Here is a 21368-nt window from a genome sequence, read left to right on the forward strand (position 1 = left end):
GAAGACTGCTCAGCTGGGAACAAGATGTTGTTCTTCAGGCTCCCTTGCAAGCCCAACCGTTCAGGGACTCCATCATTCCATGGTCTCCAGTGTCCACTTCAGATGGAGCCTGGGAACTGTGATGTCACAGCCCACGATCCAGCTGGAACGTCCAGCGCCCAGCAAAGGGCACAACACAAGTCTTGGCCGCTGTGTTGACACGCTCTGCACCTTGCTCCTGCCCTCGCCTTTCACTCTTCTTATCCCCCCGATACCCCCATCATTCCTGACAGCTCCTGAGTGCCTGGATTTCATCATCCAGCCCTGCAGGATGCTCCCATTTGTCCTGAGGAAGGTATGGTGCCATTCCATGGAGGTGGACACTCCCCACCTGCCCGGGTGGGCTGGAGCTCTGTGGGGATGGAGTGGGACAGGGACCCCACTCTGAGGTTTTGCTGCCTCTGCAGGCTGTCCCAGACAGAGAGGAGGAGATGGAGGTGGATACAAAGATTGATACGGAGGAGGAGATGGAAATAGAAGGACAAGACCCTGGAGAGGAAGTGATGGACGTGGATGAGGACGAGGAAGAAGAGATGGATGTAGATGTGACTGAGGAAGAAGAGATGGATGTGGATATGGAAGAGTCCATTGTGGACATGGATATTGATTAAGAAGGTGAGGAAGAGGCCCTGATCTTGGCATGAAGAGCAATGCCAGCAGCAGGACAGGCAGAGTGGGTCTCCTGCTGCCAGGCTGGGGCTGGGCTGGGTGCTCCCTGCTCAGGGACATTTTACCCCGGGCACTGGATTCTGGTGGCCATCCACAGCCTGTCCTGTGCCTGCTTTGCTCCACACAAGCTCCATGCCAGACCCAGCCAGGCTCAGTTCTGGTAGCAGAGTCCTGCTGCTGGGCCAGCATGTGCCAGCCTGGGGGCACATGCAAGAGCCCTCTGTGCCTGACTGGACTGACCGTGGCATTTGCTTTTCTTCCAGGTGGGATGGACAGCACAGACAGAGACACCACCCTTTTGTATATATGTTCTACAGTTTGTTGTTGTTCTTTAGAATATAGATTGTAGGGCTATTTTTGACGTCTGAAAATACGTTTCCCATAGTTTTGTTAGGTAGGTTTTTATGTATATATGTTCTATCGATTCTTGCTGTTACAAATATTCTTACAATATAAATATGTTCTGCATTTTTGCTGCTGTTTTTCTGTAATAAAAAAAATTTTCTTTTCACACCCCAGTTCTCCTTGCATTTGCTTCAGGCACAGGCAGCATTTTGCAAAGTGGTTATTTCCACTTGCTCCAGGTTCCCAGGGCTGGAGGTCCCTGGCATAGCCACCCCAGGAGTGGGGGTCCCTGTGCACAGAGGGGTCCCACTGATAGAGGTGAGCCTCTCCTTGCAGTTTCTCTGGACACACTTGGGAGCTGTAGGGGCAAAGCCCAGCGTGCCCTGGCTCATGGATCCCATGTTGGAGCAGGGCTGAGCCTGTGTGCTCCTGCAGAGCCTCAGCCATGGCTCTTCCCTGGGCAGCCCCAGGGCTAAGGAGGGAGCACTGGGCTGTGGGCAAGCCCTGCTCCTGGGCACCCTGAGGGGCTGGAGCCAGCCTGGAGGGAGCCTCAGCCCTACATGGACCAAGATTTCCTTTGGAAACCCCCTCTCTCCCCAGACTCTGCTGAGCGCAACAAGAATTGATCCTCCTAGTTCAAGGTGTGACCTTCATTGGCACAAATGTGTCCCTTGCACTTTCTAGCACAGCAAATGTCAGTGCTCGTAATCCCTGTTCTGCACACTCTGCTCAGGCAGCAAAACATCTGAACCTGAGGGAACATCTTTAATTAGCACCAACCTGCAGAGATCTCCAGGGGGAGAACCTACCCCCAACCACCCTGAGAAATACTTGACACTGATAGTCTGGGGCAGAGCTGACACTAAAGTATTTTAATGCCAAGAGAGAGGAATTTTTATTGCTGAATTCATTCTCCAAGAACAAGAATGGAAGCTTTTGGTCTCCTCACCTGCCACACATGTGTATTGCCAAGGTTTGCCTCTGGGTTATGACTGATTTTGATGAATCTGTTCAGAACTCTGATGCTGTTCCTGGCTAAGGTGCAGAGATGATATTTCAGAGCCAGATGAGCTCAGCACATCTTGTGCAACGCAGAATTTCCAGAGCCAGACATTCAGGCCATGCAAACTGACAAGTTTTCATCTCTGTGCAAAGATCAGTATTAGGACATCCCTGATGTACCACACATTTCTCAGAGCTGTCCCTTTCACCCAGCTCTCCCCAGTCACTTCACAGACTTCACTCTAAGCAGTTTCTGATAGAGCTCAGTAGCACATGGGATTTAATCCTGGTTTTTGTTCATCTTCTCCAGAGCTGTCTCCAGACACGGTGTGTGGGCACCATCTGGCAGCAGCAGCATTAATCTGTCACCTCCCCGACACTGAGGTTCATGTCACAACTTTTCATCAAAAGCAGCAAATCAATGATTCCCACTGGGTCCCACAAAGCTCCGTGGGGAGTTTGTGTGGCTGCAGTCCCAGCACCAGCCCTGGTGCTCAGAATTTCAGGAGGAGATACAGAAGGAATCAGCCATTCATAGAGAACAACATGAGTTTGCAGGGCTCAGATCCCCACAACAGAGTCCCCAGACTCTGCATTTACACTTTGGCTTCTGTGCCTTACTTTTCCTCTCACTAAAGACCTGACAGTTTATCTCATGCTCAGGTTCCCAAGATAATTCAAAGCAGCTTTAGGAGCAGGGATATATGGGAACTGTCCCAAGGCTCAACAAAATTTCTCTCCTCAGGCCTGACAATTCCAGCTAAGGAGAGAGGAAAAGCCTGCATGAAAGAGGTGTGAAATCAAAGCAGTAATCAAATTGAGGTATAATGAGAGCAGCTGAAGAGGTTTTCAGTGTTCAGAACAAGATTAGCAGCTCCAGGCACAGGAGGGATGTGACATTTTCCCCGCTGTAACAACTCTGTCATGCAAATTGCATCTCAAATCCTCCTCCCCAGCTCTGGGACCTGTTCAGCCACAAACGTGGTGCTGAATTTTTAAAGCAAAGTGGAAGCTGGTCAGAGAGGTGGTTTGCAAATTAAAATCACAGAGGACAGTTTGGAAGCACCAGCTGGAGCAGAGAGTGGCAGAGCCTGGCCCTGGGGGGCAGCACAGCCACACAACACATGCCTGAAACTCTAAGAAATTAAAGAACTTGCCACTGGTTTTCCCTCAGGAGCTACAGAAGGTGCTTTATGGAATCCCTGCCTCCTTCACCCATGCAACAGCATGCAGGAGAGCGCAAGGATAAAGATTACAGCACCTGCTGCTGCTGCTTCCATCTCCTGACTCAAATCTCACCAAAATCTGTCACGATTGGGCCTTTCCAAAGTCTCAGATTCACTTGGTCCTTGCAGGATTTTGGTTCTGAGGAGCATGAAGGGAGATAAAGGCACTTGCAGACACCAGAGATGCAGTTGGTGCCTGAGGTGCATTTCACTGCCCAGGTTAGTGCCTCTAAAACCATCAAAAGCAGCTCCTTTGACAGCACCAAGCCAAGAGCAGAACTCCAGGGTCTGCACATGGTTGGAAATGCCATTGTTTAATATTCCTCTCCCAGTCTCTCATTTCATGGTGCCATTGCAGGGGTTAATCCCATCACTCAGCAGCAATTCTTGGCAATCAGCTTCAGACGGATTTTTAGTGCTGAGCAAATAAGAGGCAATTTTACTGTGTCTCCAGTGAATGAAATTTCATCTAAATCAGATGAACTCTGTGTTCTGAGGCTGTCCAGGCACTAACCACTGCCAGGTCCCCAAGCCTGGATGTCAAACTGCTCTAATATTGAAAAGTTCAATTTATTTGGCTTTGTGTACAAGACTATTCTCTCTCAAAAGAATTAGGATCCATAGAATTGCATTTCCAAGCACTAAACTCAGACCAGCTACAAAGAGCACAAGAGACAAGAAAAGAAATAAAGATTTCTAGGGAGATGGAAATTGAATGCTGAGTTTTGCCCATTATAGAGTTCCATAAATTATCACCTGCCAGCTCCTTGCCTTCACTTGTGTGGCCAGCACTGAATACACTCACAGATAAGAAAATGTTTGTCCTCCTGAAAACTGGGTCTAGAAGTAGAAAAAGGCTCAGATATATGAATTAAAAGACAACATAATGAAAGGAGCTGCCTTATAATAGCAAGACATGATGGACAGCAGGAATGACTGAAGCCAGCAGAGATAAGTCCACGAACTGTTCATGCTACAGAGACTTCCAACAAAACCTCCAATAACCCAAAAGCAATGTTTTGTCTGGCAGAGCTGATAGGAACCCTGTGCATTTAATTCAGTCATTGACAGCAAATGGAGATCAGCTTGAAGCTCCTTTGGTCCACTACTACTTATTTTTTTCACCCAGCAAATGAAATTACATCTACTCTTTGGGAAGAAATTACTGCTTTGAGTGGTTGAAGGCAAAGAGTTTCTTCCCATACCTACTCGTAATCAGTCACCAAGAGAAATATTTTCTAAAAAGGTCTCTTCAAAATTTTGGAGTGACTTTCAACATAAATAACTTGGCCATTTTGCTCAAAATTATGAGGGAATTGAATTGGGCTCCCTCAGCTTAAAAAGAAGTGTTTCTTCCTAGTTCTTCACAAAGAGGAACAAAACACTTTGTTGCAGAAAACTGAAGGGAGGAAGAGGTTCCTTTCCCCTGAGCTGCACAATAGGAGACAATTTTGTCACCAAGAGGGAATAAAACCCAGCCAATTTCCAGGTTTTTTTTGTGTAAGGGAAAAGCTCTGAGGATCACAGCTGTGGGAGACACAGAGAGGGAGGAGCAGGGATCTGCTGGGGGTTTTTGGGGTAGGGGACAGATTAAAGAAGTGTTCAAGCAAAACCTGTGAGAGCTCAAGACTCCATCCCTCAGAGGAGAAACTCAGTTTGACCCAAATGCCTTTCAAATCCAGCAAACATTGAGGCATTTCCCAAAACTCTGCTGGGCCATCAGGTACCACCCAAATCACTCTGTGGGACCAGGGCAGCAGGTCCCTGGCACGGGACAGAGATGCTCCCCTGGCAAGCCGCCTGTATTGCCCATGGGACTCACAAGATCTGCTTCTGAAGTCCCCAACATCCAAAAACCTTGACACTCAAAGCCTTTAATTTGGGGTTTCACTTCTCCACTTGTCTGTTGTCACTAGGCAGCTGCTCCAGTTCAACACCCTTCTGATGGGTACAAATGTTCTCCTAATTTCCAGCCTAAACAGGAAGTTACTTCCATTCATTCTTCTGTAAGTATGGGGAGCTTGTACCTGATTTGCTCTTCCTCTCCTAGTGTGCATTTGTGCAGATAAAATGCCAAAGCCAGGAGCATTTCCTTGTTTAAATCATGTCATTTATTTCATTCCCATATAGTTGCACGGATTCAGCACTGGCTCAACACTCAGAATGTTGACAGCACAAAGTCCAGTTCTCACACCAACTCCTCCAAGTTTTGGACCAATTCTGCAAAGAAGGAAATACAGCAAAGAAATTCCAAACAGGGGCCCTAATAAAGATAATAAAATGCCACATGCCTATGTTTGCTGCAGGGAAGAACAGTGCTAATTATTAAATCATTACAAACAATTAAAGCAGCAGAGGGGAGGAAGACAGTGCTATCGTTGGCAGCTCCCCAGTCCTCTGCCCCTGGCATGAATTTCATAAAGCACAAATCTCCCAGCAGAAATCCCTCAGCAATTGATTTCCTCCTCGTGGAACACAGCAGGCACACACCCTGGCTTTCCTGGCCAGAAAAGGAGAATTTGCCTCGTTGTTTTTCCCAGCCATGCAGCTGTGAAGTCAAATCACCCTCCCTGCCCTGCCAGGAGATTCCTGAAGTGACAACTTTCTGTAGGGTGACAACCCTCTGGAGAGGCACAGAGAGCTTTGTGTCAGTGTAAGGCACCCCCACAAGGGCACATCCCTCATTCAGGCTCCATCTTTGTTCACAAGCAGTTCCTAGCAGAAAATTTGCAGTGATTGCATTTCCCCAGAACAGGTAATTTCAAGCACATTTTTCTCTTGAGCTGTTCTGCCTTTCACAAAAGCAGCATGCCAAGGATTGCTTTGGAGACCAGCACCAGGAAATATAGCAACACCAACAGCCAAGACCATCTAAAGCCACTTATCAGCTCATCCCTACATCTCCTGGACTCACTTGAATGCCCGGGAGAGTCTGAAAAGTCAACTGATTTCCAAGAAACTTGTTGTTTGTTGTGCAATTGAAAGGTAAATGACAGGGACAACCAGCCCCACACAGGCGCCTCAGGCATGGGAAGGAGCAGGAGGGATCCATCCCTAACTGGCAGAGGTGCAGCTCAAGTGATGCTCACTCACTATTTGGGTTGCTTTTTTGTTGCTTTAGCATTAACAACGCATCTCCACACCACAACTGTTCTCCCTCCCTGCAGCCAGATGGAGAAAATTCAGCGGTCTCTCACCTCTCTCTGTCCTCTCTCTGCCTGAAATAATTTTTTCCCTCATACAACCAGCAAAACAGGGTTTGTTTTCATGCTGGAAATAAGTCCACAAACTCTTGACTGATTTCAATAAGGAGAACATCACTACAAACCACCCATTACTCAGATGCCCCAGGGCAGCAAGGGAGGGAAATTTGACAACAGAGGTGGCAACACCAGCCGTGGGTAACAGCATCACATTCTGCCTCTCTCACGGATGCTTTTCTTTCCAGTCCAGAAAATTCCCTACCCTTGTTAGGGCTGTAGAAGGCTGCTGTCTGCCCCACCAAATAAGGAGCAAACCAAGCAGGAATGCTGCAGAACATCTCTGTTCCTATGATATTATTCTGCTGAACCCATACATTTGCAGAAGAATGGGCACTGCCAACTTCTGATTGCAGAGGAAGGAGTTCATCACATCTTTACTGTAAATTAGGATACATCAGAGATGGAGAATTGATTGCCAAGTAACCTGCAGAGACACAAAACTGCTCTGCAGTTTTCTAGGACTCACTCAGCAGTACAAAAAGGTTATTGATGCAGTTGGGGAGTGTTTCTGTACAGGATGTGCACCTCCTGACATCCCAGGTGGGGAAAAAATTACTTAACATTTGCACGGAGAAAGCAATTCTTCTTATTAAAAAAAAAAAAAGGAGAAAATAAATAGAAAATCAAATTCATGGCAAAGAGCCTCATTAAGAGTTTGCAGAGTTTGGTGAAAACAGGTAATTTACAAGGAAATAATTTTCATCTGCCTTCAAGTGGAGTTGTGAAGCAGGTGGAGATGGAGATGTCTCAAGCACTAAGTGTGCTCCTTACTGACAAAATGGCACTGATATTACCAAGTATTAGAAATGAAAAACTTCAGTGATAACTCAGCACTCCAACACAAAACACCTTCTCCCACGCAGTCAGCACTTGTCTGAAATCATTCCCCTTGGCAGGAGGCCCTGCATGGCCTGGTGAGTTCTGCACTTCAGAAATTATTCCCTGTGGAAAACACAGAGGTGCACCTTTATGTCTTGGCTTTTTCTGCATCTCCTCCACAAGCATGCAAAACTTCTTTTTGGTATGGTTATCTATAGTTTCTACCAATATGATTTCTGATGCGAGCTTTATTTACCCAGCGTACTGTGAAAGCCCCAGTCAAAGACCTCACAGCTTCACTCCGCAGGGAATTAAATTTGGGGCTTTGCTTTGGGGCTCAAATTAGATTTTAAAGAGAGAAGAGCCAGGATTTCGTGACTGTCACTGCTCTTGGGGCTGTTTCTGGAACCCACACTGAATCCAGTCCCTCCCTCACTTGCTCAAGCATCCCCGCTATGGCCATGAGCATGGGGTGCTGAGAGCACCAGCCATAAACCTCATCTTGCAGTAATCCCTTCCCTTTTCCTTTTATCTTTTGCATTTTAAATTATGAGTTTTATAGCACACCATTTCCTACTCAATTCACCTGAGTTATGCAACTTACATTTTTCTCCATCACACTGACATAACCAACACAGCTCATGCTCTTAGCACTGAATTTTCATGGGCACATACATGGCCACAAGAATTATGATGTCCTGTTGAAGTAGGTCAGGCTGGTATTAATTGTAAAACAGAGCTGTAATAAATTATTGCAGTCCAAAGCCAGAAACAAGTTTCACTAAGCTCAAACCAGGCCTTTTGCTTTTCCCTCTTTTCCTTACAATAGTTGATGGTATTGTAAACTTGGTACTCCACAACATCTGTTGGTCAAAAGAGTGTGGAGAAAGGTGCCAACTCTGTGTAATTGCAAGGGAAAACGTTGTTCCAGAAAACAGATTTCATCTGTTTTGTTGGTTTGGGGTTTTTTACAATGAACATTGTACAAAATATTAGATAATTTCTCTAAAGTGAGAAGAGGTGAAGATGAGTCATTTCACTGTCATAACACAAAAGGGAGGGGAAACGAGAGTGAAGAAAGCAGCAAATTCATTCAGCAGCAATTTGCACTCCATAACCCTCTGGTGCTGAGGCTTTTAGGCCAGAGGAGCTCTGCTATTTAAGCAGACAAGGCAACACATTAAGCTGTTGCTTAGAGATATTGGAATATATTGCACAGAGCCTGCTCCCCAGTGAGATCACCAAAGGGCTCCCAGCTGGTTTTCCAAGGATGCATTGCAGCCCTGCTGCCAAGCTGCTGTTTGTAGAGACTCAGCTTTTCCAAGCAGCTCAGCCAATGACAGAAAGGGTGACTTTTCACAACTGAAACTTCAGATGGCATTAAAAAAGTCCAAGTGAATACTCATCTCACTTGGACGTGGCAAATACTGAGGGCTCTTAGCAGATGTGTTACAACCAGCTTAATAGCAGCTAAATAATGTATATTCCTGCATTCCAGGACTGCTGATGGATCACAGCACTGCAGGCACAGGAAGGACAGGGATCCAGGGAAGAGCTGATTCCTACCTGCTGATTCACACTAACTTTGGGCTAAAACATCCTTTTATTTTGGTTTTGCTCTCATCCTTTCAAACTAGGATTCCTCCTTATGTCTTAATCTTCAGCTGTGCTGAGGAACCTCCTTGCACACGCTCTGGGCACATCTGATCAAGGCAACCAGCAGGAAACAGAACCCTGTTAACAAATCCGTGGTCAAGAGAACTCCAAAAGGAAGCAATTAGCTGTGCCCCAGAGTACTGCAGCACCAGGTCCTGTCACATCCAGGGCTTTTTTCTCACAGGTCCCACAGGCAAATTACACAAAAGCTGTCGCTCATGTGGGCTGATGGAAGAACTCTGAGATAGAGAAGCAGAAAAGCTCCAAGTCCAGAGGACCAATTCACTCATAGATTGATGCAGCAGATTAGTTTCTCCTGCTTCCAGAGTTAAGGAGGATGAGGCAGCAGCATTTCTGGTAGATTCAGAGCCATGGGACAGTTTTTGCCCACTCCTTGTGGCAGCACTGACACAAGGGAGGCCCCAGGCCACTGCCCTGAGCCCCTCACACACCACCAAGGCAATGAGCAGCAATGGAAAAGGGGAGGGTCCCCTTCCAGAAGCCTCCCTCTTCCAAAGGGCTCTGCTTTCAAGAGACTGAGCTGGCTCAGGGCAGCAAACCAACCAAAGCACACACTCACTTCCAGCCCTGAAGAAAAGCAGGAAAAAATGCTGGAGAATAAAAACATCCTGGAATGGAAGCAGATTTTAATTTCTCTCTGGAGCAAGGCTGCTTGAAGCCAGATCAGCAGGGAGTGGGAGAGGAAATGAGAGTGTTTAAAGCAGCATTCCCTCTGCACTAAAATTCTCACAGATATGAATGAATTGCAGCAGGACTGGCACCATGTCCTGGCTCCACTGTCACCAGTATCTACCAGAGCTCCCTTAATTAACACATCTGACAGCACAGCTCCTGCTGGGAGCCAGGCAGCCTCTTGCAATGCCTCTCGCCCTCCATGGCTGCTGGCACCTCTGGGTGGCCCAAGCCAGCACCATGGGGCTGGGAAAGGTAGAAGAGCCAGGGTCTCCAAGAAGTGCTGGGAATGAGGACTAACCCATTGCAGGAACCTCCCAAACTCTTTCCTGGCTGGGAAAGAGAGCAAAGAGCTTCAGTCAGACACCCACCAGCTCTTGGTGCTACAGCTTTTGTTCCCCATGACAGCGGGTCTGAGGAAATTGCTAACATGGCATTTGTGTAGATTGCTCCCCTGCAGAGACAGACGGAGCAGTTACTAAAAAGAAACCCAACAAGGTGAGGTATAACAAGTTCTAGTTCCAGGTACTGCACTTTGGCCACAACAACCTCTGCAGTACAACAGGCTGGGGACAGAGTGGCTGGACAGCAGCCAGGCACAAAGGGACCTGCAGGGAGTGATGGACAGCAGGCTGCACATGAGGCAGCAGTGTGCCCAAGTGGCCAAGAAGGCCAATGGCTCCTGGCCTGGATCAGCAATGGTGTGGCCAGCAGGAGCAGGGCAGTGATTCTTCTCCTGTGCTCAGCACTGGTTGGGCAGCACCTCGAGTTCTGTGTCCAGTTCTGGGCCCCCCAATTTAGGAAGGACATGGAGGGACTGGAGCATGTCCAGAGAAGGGCAACAAGGCTGATGAGGGGTCTGCAGCACATGTCCTGTGAGAAGCAGGTGAGAGAACTGAGTTCATTTATCCTCCCCTGAAGAGGAGGCTTCAGGGAGACAAGGCAGTATCAGGGCACAGGTTGGACTTGATGATCTCCAAGGTCTTTTCCAACCTTGCTGATTCTGGGATTCTCTGAAACCACCCTTGCAGCAGTTGCAGGATGAGCCCTGGGCCTCCTCTTCAGAAGCTCCAGCAGCCCAGCTCCCTCAGCTTCTCCTGCCAGCCCCAAAGCCCATCCTGTCAGTCCTGCAGAGCCTCTGCAGCTCCTCCTCATTGCCCAGAACAGGGAGCCCCACAGGCAGACACAGCAGCCCAGATGTGCCCCCCTGGCCTGGGGTGCCTCTGGCAAGGGAGCAGCACCAGGCACTGCAGGAGCCTGCAGACAATTCCTGCAGCACTTGGAGGATGATCCTGCTGTGCAAGGGACGTTCCCATGGTGCCAAGTCAGGAACTGCAATGGGGAGTGGGGCCAGAGAGGAAAGGGCAAACAGGGATGGGCTGTTTGCAGAGGAGGGAACAGGGGTGGGCAACAGGAAGATATTTGTACAAGGGAAGAATAACGAAAGCAGAGGTGAAGCAAAGGAAATGCTGAGGGCAGTTTGGGGATGGCTGCCAGGCAGCCCGGCTCTGAGCAACAGCGTCTGCAGTGGGACAGGAAACTCCCAGCTGATGGGAACAAACTTTCTGGCTGACTGCAGAGGCCAGGACAAAGCTGAGTGGTTTCCCTGGTGTCCCCCAGCCCTTGCTGGCCCCAGGGGCTGATGGCATTTGTGCTCCCTCAGGTTCATGTCCCCACAGCAACAGCATGGGGGTGCTCCTGCCTGCTCTGTGCAATGCAAACAGGGGCTCCTGAGCCAGTGCTGCCGTGGCTGTGCCTGCAAGGATGCGGCACCTGTGTGAGCTGGGGGAGAGGCCAGGGCTGCAGAGGGGGGATGTTGTTGGCAGCTCCATCAGGACGCTCTGGGACGCTGCCCTGGCCTGTGCAGCACACTGGGGATGGATCAGCCCCTGCTCTGCTGCTCCTTCCCGTCTCCCCCAGGGCCCTTGCAGAGCCCCAGCCATGCTGTTTGCCCCCAGCCTGCCCACAGCCAGCCTGGGGCTGCTCACCCTGGGGCTTTTCTGTGCTGAACACTGGCCTGGCCGTGTTCTTGAGAGAGCCTGGGCAAGGAGCCTGCAGCCCCCAGGGCCTGGCCTGAGGTGTCAGCGCTGCCCCAGCAGTGCCCATGGCCTGTCCCTGCTGCAGCCCCGGCACTGCCACCCCCAGGACTGTGCCCGGCCCCGAGAGCACTCAGGCCCTGCAGCAACACCAGGGCCACCAGGGCAGCGGGGCAGGGCCACGGCAGCAGCACTGCCAACACCAAGTGCTGCTGCTGCTGCTGGGCACAGCTGCTGTGCCAGCACTGATCTGCCCCCAGCTCTGCACACAGACATTGCTGCTGCAGCTCCAGAGAAGGCAACAAAAGGGCATCTCTGCAGAAATCTCTGCTGGGAGATCCTTTAGTTCCTTTAAAGCCTCCAAGAACGCAGCTCGTCATTGGCAGAGTTTGTGGCCACAGGGAAGGTGGAGCAAAACAAAATGAGAAATGGCACAAAAAAAGGCTTTTTATTGTGTACAATAATATTAAAAAAAAAAAAGTGGAAAAAAAACCCACAACCACACCAATAAGTAGTATCAAAGATGACTTTTATTACAAGTAATTTGCAGAAATTGGCAACCACTTTAATGTTTCTGAACGGATCCAGTCATCAGTCTTCTCACTGCAGCCTTCAGCTCCTGGTTCCTCAGGCTGTAGATGAGGGGGTTCAGGACTGGAGGCACCACCGAGTACAGAACTGACAGGGCCATATCCAGGGATGGGGAGGAGATGGAAGCAGGCTTCAGGTAGGTAAATATGCCAGTGCTGAGGAACAGAGAGACCACAGCCAGGTGAGGGAGGCAGGTGGAAAAGGCTTTGTGCCGTCCCTGCTCAGAGGGGATCCTCAGTACAGCCCTGAAGATCTGCACATAGGAGAAAACAATGAACACAAAACAGTCAAGTGCTAAAGAGGAACTAACTGCAATGAGCCCAAGTTCCCTGAGATAGGATTTGGAGCAGGAGAGCTTGAGGATCTGTGGGATTTCACAGAAGAACTGGCCCAGGGCATTGCCATGGCACAGGGGCAGGGAAAATGTATTGGCTGTGAGCAGCAGAGCATTGAGAAAGGCACTGGCCCAGGCAGCTGCTGCCATGTGGGCACAAGCTCTGCTGCCCAGGAGGGTCCCGTAGTGCAGGGGTTTGCAGATGGACACGTAGCGGTCGTAGCACATGATGGTCAGGAGATAAAACTCTGCTGAAATGAAAAACAGAAAGAAAAAGAGCTGTGCAGCACATGCTGTGTAGGAGATGTTCCTGGTGTCCCAGAGGGAATTGTGCATGGCTTTGGGGACAGTGGTGCAGATGGAGCCCAGGTCGCTGAGGGCCAGGTTGAGCAGGAAGAAGAACATGGGCGTGTGCAGGTGGTGGCCGCAGGCTACGGCGCTGATGATGAGGCCGTTGCCCAGGAGGGCAGCCAGGGAGATGCCCAGCAAGAGGCAGAAGTGCAGGAGCTGCAGCTGCCGCGTGTCTGCCAATGCCAACAGGAGGAAGTGGCTGATGGAGCTGCTGTTGGACATTACTGGGGCTGGCCATGCAGTCCTGTTCAAGGAGGACACAGTGACGAGTCAGGGCTGACTTTGCTAAACAGTGTCCAAGCCCTTTCTCCCAGCTCTGCCCCTGCTGCTCTGTGCCATCCAATTTTCCTTTTCTCAGAGCCCTTCCTTCAGACCCATGCCTGGAGGTCTGCTGGGTCTGGCCCCGTTGCTGTGATGAGTGGGAGCTCTGCCCATGGACACCAAGGGGTCAGCTCTGCTCTGCAGCAGTGGGGTCATGGGAACAGGGACAGGGGCCAGTCCTGGGCTTGGATTTCATCAGCCCAAACTGCTCCTGAGGCAGAGGAGCTCGGCAGCATCTCCTGTCCAAGGGCTAAGGAATGGTGACAGCCAAAGGCAGTTTGAGAGGGTTTCCTGCTGTGCCCAGGGAGGTCAGAGAGAAATGAGCAATGCAAGAGCAGTGGCTGTGACTCAGTGAAGAGCGAGGGGAGTTGCTCTGTCACTCCATCTGTCCCCAGCTGCCCTTTTGAGATCCAGGGCAGTTCCTGTGTTCCCCTGGAAATCGGCCTGACACAGCTGAGAGCAGAGGGACCCACAGCAGAGCAAACTGGCTCAGCCTTTCTCAGAGTCTCAGCCCCACTCTGGCCAAGGACACTCCTGTCCCCCAATGTCCCCTGGAGGCAGCTCACAGCTTGGATGGCATCTCGAGGGTCGTGTCCATGGCACTACCTGAGAAGAGTTTACTCATTGCCAGCCTGCCCTGCCCAGAGCTCCCCAGGCACAGGGAGCTGGGACACCCCAGTGCTGTGCTCAGCCTGCACAGGAGGAGCCCAAGGGCTGGGCCTGACCCTGCAGCTGGAACTGCCATCCCAGAGAGCCCCTCAGCAATGCCAGGAGCACCTGGGCAAGGCAAGGAGAGAGAGAGCCAGGCCTGAGGAAAAGCCTTTCCCTGCCCAGCCCTGCACAGCCCCTGCCAGGCAGCACCAGGGCAGGGCAGTGGCCCTCAGGCCCTGTCAGCAGGAATGGGCACATGGCAGGAGAGATGCCCTTCATCTCTGCTGCTGCTCTGCCATCCCAGGAGGGACTGAGTGCCCCGAGCCCTGGGCTGAGGGCTGTGCTGGCTGGGAGGGGACACAAGAGCTGTGCTGCTCAGGGCAGTGTCTGCCCTGCAGGGCAGGGCTGGCAGTGCCACATCTGCCCTGCAGCAGGGCTTCCCTCAGCACTGCCTCCCTCCCTCCCTGCCCACAGCTCTGCTGCTGGAGCTGTGCCTGCCGGAGCTGCTCCTGTGGCCCCGGGCTCCTTCCCTGCCAGAGCTGCCAGAGCCCAGCCCAGCCCCTGGGCCAGCTCTGCCCTGCAGCTGCTCAGGGCTGCAGGGATTAAAGAACAGGTTCCCCAGACTTGGCATTGTGGAAAGGTGATGCTGGATGGGCCTGGAGGCTGGGGAGGGTGGGGGGGGCAATTGCTGAGGTTCCCAGAAAAACTCGGTGATGATCTAAGAGCCTCAGCCCCTGCTCTACCCTGCACAGCTGAGTTTCCCTTGCCACCAAGCTGAGCCAGGGAAAAGTGGGAGCACAGATTCAGGAAAGCAGAGACCCAAGCAGGAAACCCCTGCCCTGAATGAGCTCATTAAAAGTCCCCTCAGGAATGAGCTGGGCGTGAGCTGGAGCTCTGAGGAGCCCTGGCCCACACAGCACCCTCTCCACTGCAGCAGGACCTGCCCTGGCAGGAGTCACTCCTTGCCCCCACAGCTCCCCTGACCTGTCCATGGGGAGCTGCCAGGCAAGCTGAGAGCTGCCCCTGGCAGGTGGCACATCCCCTGGGCTGGCCAAGAGCCCTCAGGGCAGCAGGACCTGCTCTGCAGGACAGCCCTGGCAGCCCTGGCTGCAGCCCCAGCTTCACCCCCTGCAGCCATCCTTGGCAGCAGGAGCCATCCTGTCCTGTCCCTCTGAGGGTGCCCAGGGCAACCCTGCTCTGCAGCACATCCTCCTCCTCCTGCTGCTCTGCCACAGAGAAATTGGGAGAGTCCTCCTGGCACATCCCCCAGGCTGTGGGGTGTGCTGGCTTCAGGAGATCCCTCCAGGGGACATTGCCCTGCATCCACTGACTCACCATGTGGAGGGCTGTGAAGATCTTTCCCCCAGTGAAGTTTCATCTCAATGACTTCCTCAGTCTGTCTCTGCCTGGCTCCTGTCCCCTCAGTGCCTGCAGGCAGAGCCCTCAGCCCTGCTGGGCTGGGAGAGGAGGTGGTCCTGGGAAGAGCTGTTCCTTTAAAGCTCAGCAGCACAGACACAGAACAAAGACTTTAATGACCCTCTTGGGACTTGGGTGTTGTTTACATCAGACTCAGTCCCTGAGAGAGCCTTCAAAAGACTTCTCCAGAACTCAAAGTTAAATTTAAACTCCAAAGTTTCTTGAAGTTTTAATGGGTCCCACTGAGAGACACAACTGAGAAAGTGTCCCCAGGTTCCAGGCACAGCAGAACACTGGAGGCAGAGATGACAGCTGGGGACAAACAAGGCAAAGGTGTCTCTGGTGCTGAATAAACCTGGATGTGTTTCAGGAATGCAAAGGGCCAAGGCCTGAGCCCCAGTCCCTGGCCAGGCACATCCTGTCCCTCCCTCCTTGCTCAGGGCTCTTCCCGGGATGGGCACTGGCATGTGGGGATGTGCAATGCCAAGGGCAGGACCATGGGGCAGCCCCCGCCAGGCTGCTGAGCAGGGACAAGCAGCCACCCTGTGATGTCACACAGCCCCTTGGATGTCACACAGCCACCTGTGATGTCACAGCCCACTCTGGGATGTCATACAGCACCCGTGTGTCACAGAGCCAATTCTGGGATGTCACCCTGGAATGTCATGCAGCTGCATTGTGATGTCCCAGAAGACTCTGTGATGTCAGAAAGTTGCTTTGGGATGTCACAGTCTGTTCTGTGATGTCACAGTCTTCTCTCGGATGTTACACAGCCACCTAGTGATGTCACAACCCACTCGCTGATGTCACAGAGCCACCAGCTGTTACGTCCGGATCTGCTCTATGGCCTCATACTCTACTCCATGATGTCACAGACAGCTCTGTGATGTCACAACCCCCTCAGTGATGTCACAAAACCCTCTCTGTTATGTCATGCTGCCACTCTCTAATGTCACAGCACACACTTTGACCTCAATCTCCTCTATAATGTCATACAGCCATGCCATGATGTCACAGCCTGCTCTGTGATGTCACACAGTCTCCTCTATGATCCTGTAACTGCTCAGTGACCTCACACAACAAACTCTGTGATGTCATAGCCCAACCTGTGACCTCACACAGCCCACTCTGTGCTGTCACACAGCCCCTTGCTGACATCACAGCTGCTCTGTGCCTCTAGGACACAGCCACAGAGGTGCCACTGTGACACAGCCCCCTCTGGGACATCCCCCAGCCCCTGCCAGTGCTGAGCCCCTGTCAGCTCTGGCTGTGCCCTGCTGGTGTCCCTGAGCTGCCCTGGCAGTGCCCCAGCCCTGCTGGGCTGTGCACAGGAGCTGCTCCTGGCCAGAGCTGTCTCTCTGCAGCGCTGCCCTTGCCAGGAGCTGCCTCTGGGCCAGGAGCCCGGCCCAGCTCAGCAGCACAGACACAGCACCAGGACTTTAATGACCTTCTGGGGCTTTGGTGCTCTTTGCATCAGACTCAGTCCCTCAGTGTGCGCTAAAAAAACTTCTCAACAACTCCAAATCAGATTCAAACACCAAACTTTCTTTAACTTCTAATGGGTCCCAAGGAGAGACACAACTCACTGGAAAGTGTCCCCAGGTTCCAGGTAGAGCAGAACACTGGAGGCAGCAATGACAGGTGGGGACAAGCAAGGGAGAGGTGTCTCTAATGTTAAGAAAACCTGGATGTGCTTCAGGAAGGCAAAGACCCAAGGCCTGAGCCCCAGCCCCTGGCAAGGCAGATCCTGTCCCTCCCTCCTTGCTCAGGGCTCTTCCCGGGATGGGCTCTGGCATGTGGGGATGTGCAATGCCAAGGGCAGCACCATGGGGCGGCCCCTGCCAGGCTGCTGAGCAGGGACAAGGAGGCAATGAGGCTCCAGGCCTGCAAGGGTCACTTATCTCCTGCTCCTGGCTCAGGCCCAGGGCCAGCAGCCATGGCCAAAGTGCTGCCCAAGTTGGCTCTGTCAGGGCCTTGCAGCTGCTGCCCATCCCTGTGCCCTGTGCAGCCCAGGCTGTCCTACGGTGTCCCTGCCCTGTGCCTCTGTCCCTGCAGGCTGTTATCATCCCCCGGCTGCCCCACCTGGCTGGCCCCTTCCTTTGCTGACAGCTCTGCCTCCTTCCTGCCTCTGTCTGCCCACACAAAGCCTTGGGCTGCTCCAGGCTCCTTCTGAACCACAGCCCTGCCCTGGGGGAGGAAATTCCTTTCTCTTCATGTCCAGTCTGGGCCTCCCCAGATGCCCTTGTGTTGTGTTCCACTGCAGTAAGCAGCAAAACGACTCCCCCAGCCCCCAGAGTCTCAGACCTCAGGCAGGCATTGATGACCAACAGGGAAAGGAAGGCAACAGGATGGGGCTTGGTTTAGCAAAGCCCAGGATCCTTTTTTGTGCCAGGTACCAAAACAAGAAATGAAGGGGGAGAGGGAGTGGTGGCTTGTCATGCATTTTACATGACAGGGTAGGGGTGGAGTTTAGGGTCGGGGTCCAATAGCAGAAGGAGCAGGGCACTGCAAAGGAGTGGATCGGGGAGGACAACCAATGGAAAAATGTGTGGCAGGGACTTTGCAGTAGAATTTGAACCAATGAGGTTACAGAAAAGGAAAAATGTTCTGTGGCCACTCCTTTTTTGACCAGATGGGGTGGAGTGTCTTTTCCTGGGCTTGCAGAGGCACACCCCACATGGTGGAGGGGCGGAATCCTCTTTAAATCACGCCCCTCACTTGATGCTGTCTGTCTGGGTAGAATGCCTGCTTCCTGGGGCAGGGGAACTCCACACCCTTGGTGCCATTATTTCTTTCTCTGGATGTTTTACACAAAGAAGAAAAACTCCAGCCTCTCTGAAACCACCCTTCAATCCCTCTCGGGCTGCTCCTGTTCTGTCCTCAGTCTCCACACCACTGAGCCCAGAGCCACCACCTTCTACCTGCTGGTTATGTGATGAGGTATCCAAACCCCATCTTGGGAGATTTTTGGTTACTTTCCAAGGTCTGTGAAAATGGAAAAATAGTGGTCAACATTATTTAGTCCCACATCTTGCAGTAACAGGACATGAGTCAATATTGCTCAACTGAATGAGGGTGTATTTACATTTGTTAGAAGGAGAAATATTTTACAATGATGAGAGTGGCACAAAACTGCAACTGTTTTTCCAGAGAACTGCGTTCCCCATCCCAGGAATTGTCCAAGAGCAGGAGCTTTGTGCAGCCTGACCCAGTGAAACACCATCATCCCCAAGAACAGAATTCCTGTTGTGTGGGTGTTCTGGTGTGCTGGGTGCCTTCACACACTTCTGGCCAGAATGTCTGCTGAGGGCAGCCAGGCTGCTGCAGGGGCAGTGACCTCACAGCCATCACCATGGCAGCCCTGTCCCCTGGGCCTGGCTCTCCCCTTTCCTCTGCCCCTGCCTTGTCTCTGCTGGCATGGAGAGTTTTGTCACTCATATCTTGTCCCCAAGGTGCTGGGGCCAATGGCTTCCCAGGCAGGCTCCTGGAGCAGAAGTGGCTTTTCAGAGCCCAGGCAGAAATGAGCCCTGAGGCAGCAGCTCTGCAGTGCTGGCCACCAGGCCGGGCTGCCAAGGGAGGCTTCTGGCCATGCCCTGCAAGCAGCTGCTGCTGCCAAGGTGCCTTTGGTGCCTCAGGCTCTGCCTGGGACAGCTCCCAGCACGGCATTCTGCCCTTGTGCCCGAGCCCTTCCCTGTGCTGGGGCTGGCCTGGGGCTTTTCCTGCAGCGGGACCTGCCCTGCTCCTGGCACAGGAAAGGGCGTTCCTGCTGGAGCAGGAGCCTCTGCCTGCAATGGGCTCCAACAACTCCAGCAAGGCCCTCTTGACTGCAAAATTGCTTCCTGGAGCACTATATTCAAATAATTGTTATAGTTCCCGTATTGTGGAGTAAATAACTGTGTTTTTTAAAATTTACTCTGTGGTGTAAATAAGGCATGTTATCTAATCATGATCAGAATCAATCAGAGCTGTATTTATATAAATATATCTGGTATTCCATTGTTAATTCTGTGGGACAAATTGAATTACGGTTCAATTCTACCTGTCCAATCTTTTATACCTTTGACAAAGTCCGGGCCTGGGATTCGATCCAGCCGCTCCCAGTCTCCTGAAAATTCCTCTTTCAGAAGGAATTTTAGAAGTCTAGGGGTCCTGCAGGTGTTTGAGGATCCATGGTGGGTGTTGGGTGTTCTTGTTTAGGCTGCCCCTTGTGTGAGGACATGAAGCTTGACTCCATTTTCATCAGAAGGCTGATTTATTATGTTATATATTATATTAAAATACTACATTACAACTATACTAAAAAAACAGAGAGAAGAAGATCAGAAGGCTACCAAGACAAGAATAGAATTGGAATCAATAACAAAAATCCTGTGACTACTCACAGCCTTGGCACAGATGGCTGTGATTGGCCACTAATTGAAAACAATCCACATGGACCAATGACAGATGCACCTGTGGCATTCCACAGCAGCATAGAGTATTGTTTACATTTCTTTCCTGAGGCTCTCAGCTCCTCAGGACAGGAAAAATCCTAGCACAGGATTTTTCACTAAAATATCATGGCTACATCTCACCCTTTAAAATTTATTAAATTAAATAGAAAAAGAAATGTTTGCAATCTCTTCTACTGGGCCCTTGCAGAAGAGAGAACAAACACCCCTTGAGGTTCATCTGTTGCCAATCAAAATCTCAATCAACTGCTGATGTGGAATGGTCAGGGAAATTCTTCACCTGTAGAACATTCAGGGAAATTCTTCACCTATAAAACATCAAATTCTATCATATCACTAAAACAATCTTAAAAATTATAAGAAAATGCAAAAACTCATGCAAAGAAAGTTCATTGTTTCAAGTCCAAACAGCTGAGTTTTAGGACAGAGTCCATGGACTGAAGATGTTCTTCTTTGAAATCTCTGGAAGTCCCCTTTGGTCCTGAAACAGGCTTGCAGAATTCTGAAACAAAGAACTGCTAAAGAGAACAAGAATTATAAAAAAATCCATTGACAGTCATCAAACAATTCTGAGAGAAAATTCTGGAATGCTCTGGCCACAGCCCTTCATTGAACCACTTGGGCTGAGGCTAATTTTTGGCTTTTCAATGCTTTTGAGCTGCTAGCTCTTTCCCTTTTCTTTATTTTTTTTTTCTTTTTTTTTTCTTTTTTTTTTCCAAAAGAAGAGCAGCAGCAGCAGAGGGTTTCTAGGACCCTTGGGTGGCCCTGGTCTTGGTGGACGGACTAGAGAATCCAGACCTGGTCCACAGAACGGTGGCCCAGGTCCAGGCAGGGAGCTGAAAGCTCCCAAACCCAACACTGGACGGGGCGGTGGCCCCAGCCCAGGGAAATGAGCCAAAGAACCCAGAACCAGCCCATGAGGCGGGCTCTGTGTGCTCAGAACCTGGCAGGACCATGCTGCCAGTGTCTTGAGAGCAGAAATGACCCAATGCTTCCTCCCCGCAGCAGCACCGGTGCACACCGGCAGCTGGGGAAGAGAAGCTTTCTCAGGAATTTTCATCCCAGATCTGAGGGTTTCTTGTCCCCAGAGCAAGCGAGCAATGCTTGCTTTGCACTGTTTCTCTTGCTCCTGCAAGGCAAACGCCACTGCTCCTGCGTTCTGCCCCTTGGCACCACCCCCATCCCCTCCGGGCTGGGGACCAGAGGCAGAATTTCCAGGAGCCAACTCCCCCACGCCGCTGGGGCGCTCAGGGGGAGGCAGGCACCCCAAACCCCAGGGACAAGCCCCCGACCACACGCGAAATGACCCGTGAACCACGCTGAGTTTGAAAACAGGCAGCCGAACTGCAGCCGTAGTCACCTGGCGAGCCATGCCCCCTCCACGGAGGGACAGGCTGTCCACAGGGTCTGATGCGAATGACAGAGCTCTGGAAGCCAGTGGGACAGCTGGGGTGGGTGGTGCGGGCAGCACGGACACTGGTGTCGGCTCTTGAGACGGTCCCATG

At 51.4% G+C, this 21368-nt stretch overlaps 3 protein-coding genes across 4 annotated transcripts in view; 1 reads left to right on the plus strand and 2 right to left on the minus strand.

Annotated features, from left to right (window-relative positions):
* The window catches only part of LOC135305571 (zinc finger protein 850-like), a 296716-nt gene that overhangs the window by 82838 nt on the left and 192510 nt on the right, over positions 1-21368 (minus strand). The window lies entirely within an intron of this gene.
* On the plus strand, positions 189-1171 carry LOC135305678 (probable inactive protein kinase DDB_G0270444). Of its 2 annotated transcripts, XM_064429428.1 has the most exons (3): positions 189-334; positions 447-654; positions 972-1171. In XM_064429428.1, the coding sequence occupies exons 1-2, from the start codon at positions 311-313 to the stop codon at positions 648-650; spliced, it is 228 nt and encodes a 75-aa protein (XP_064285498.1). In that variant the 5' UTR covers positions 189-310; the 3' UTR covers positions 651-654; positions 972-1171. The 2 variants fall into 2 exon arrangements, with proteins under 2 accessions (XP_064285498.1, XP_064285497.1); XM_064429427.1 differs by lacking the exon at positions 972-1171 and having other exon boundaries at positions 447-774.
* LOC135305690 (olfactory receptor 14J1-like) lies at positions 12344-13078 on the minus strand (the record flags this gene model as incomplete). The annotated part of the gene is made up of 1 exon (XM_064429441.1): positions 12344-13078. A coding segment is annotated over one exon (735 nt), but the record flags the coding sequence as incomplete, so codon positions are not given.

The sequence above is a fragment of the Passer domesticus genome, chromosome 8 (genome assembly GCF_036417665.1).
Source record: "Passer domesticus isolate bPasDom1 chromosome 8, bPasDom1.hap1, whole genome shotgun sequence".
Taxonomy (NCBI): Eukaryota; Metazoa; Chordata; class Aves; order Passeriformes; family Passeridae; genus Passer; species Passer domesticus.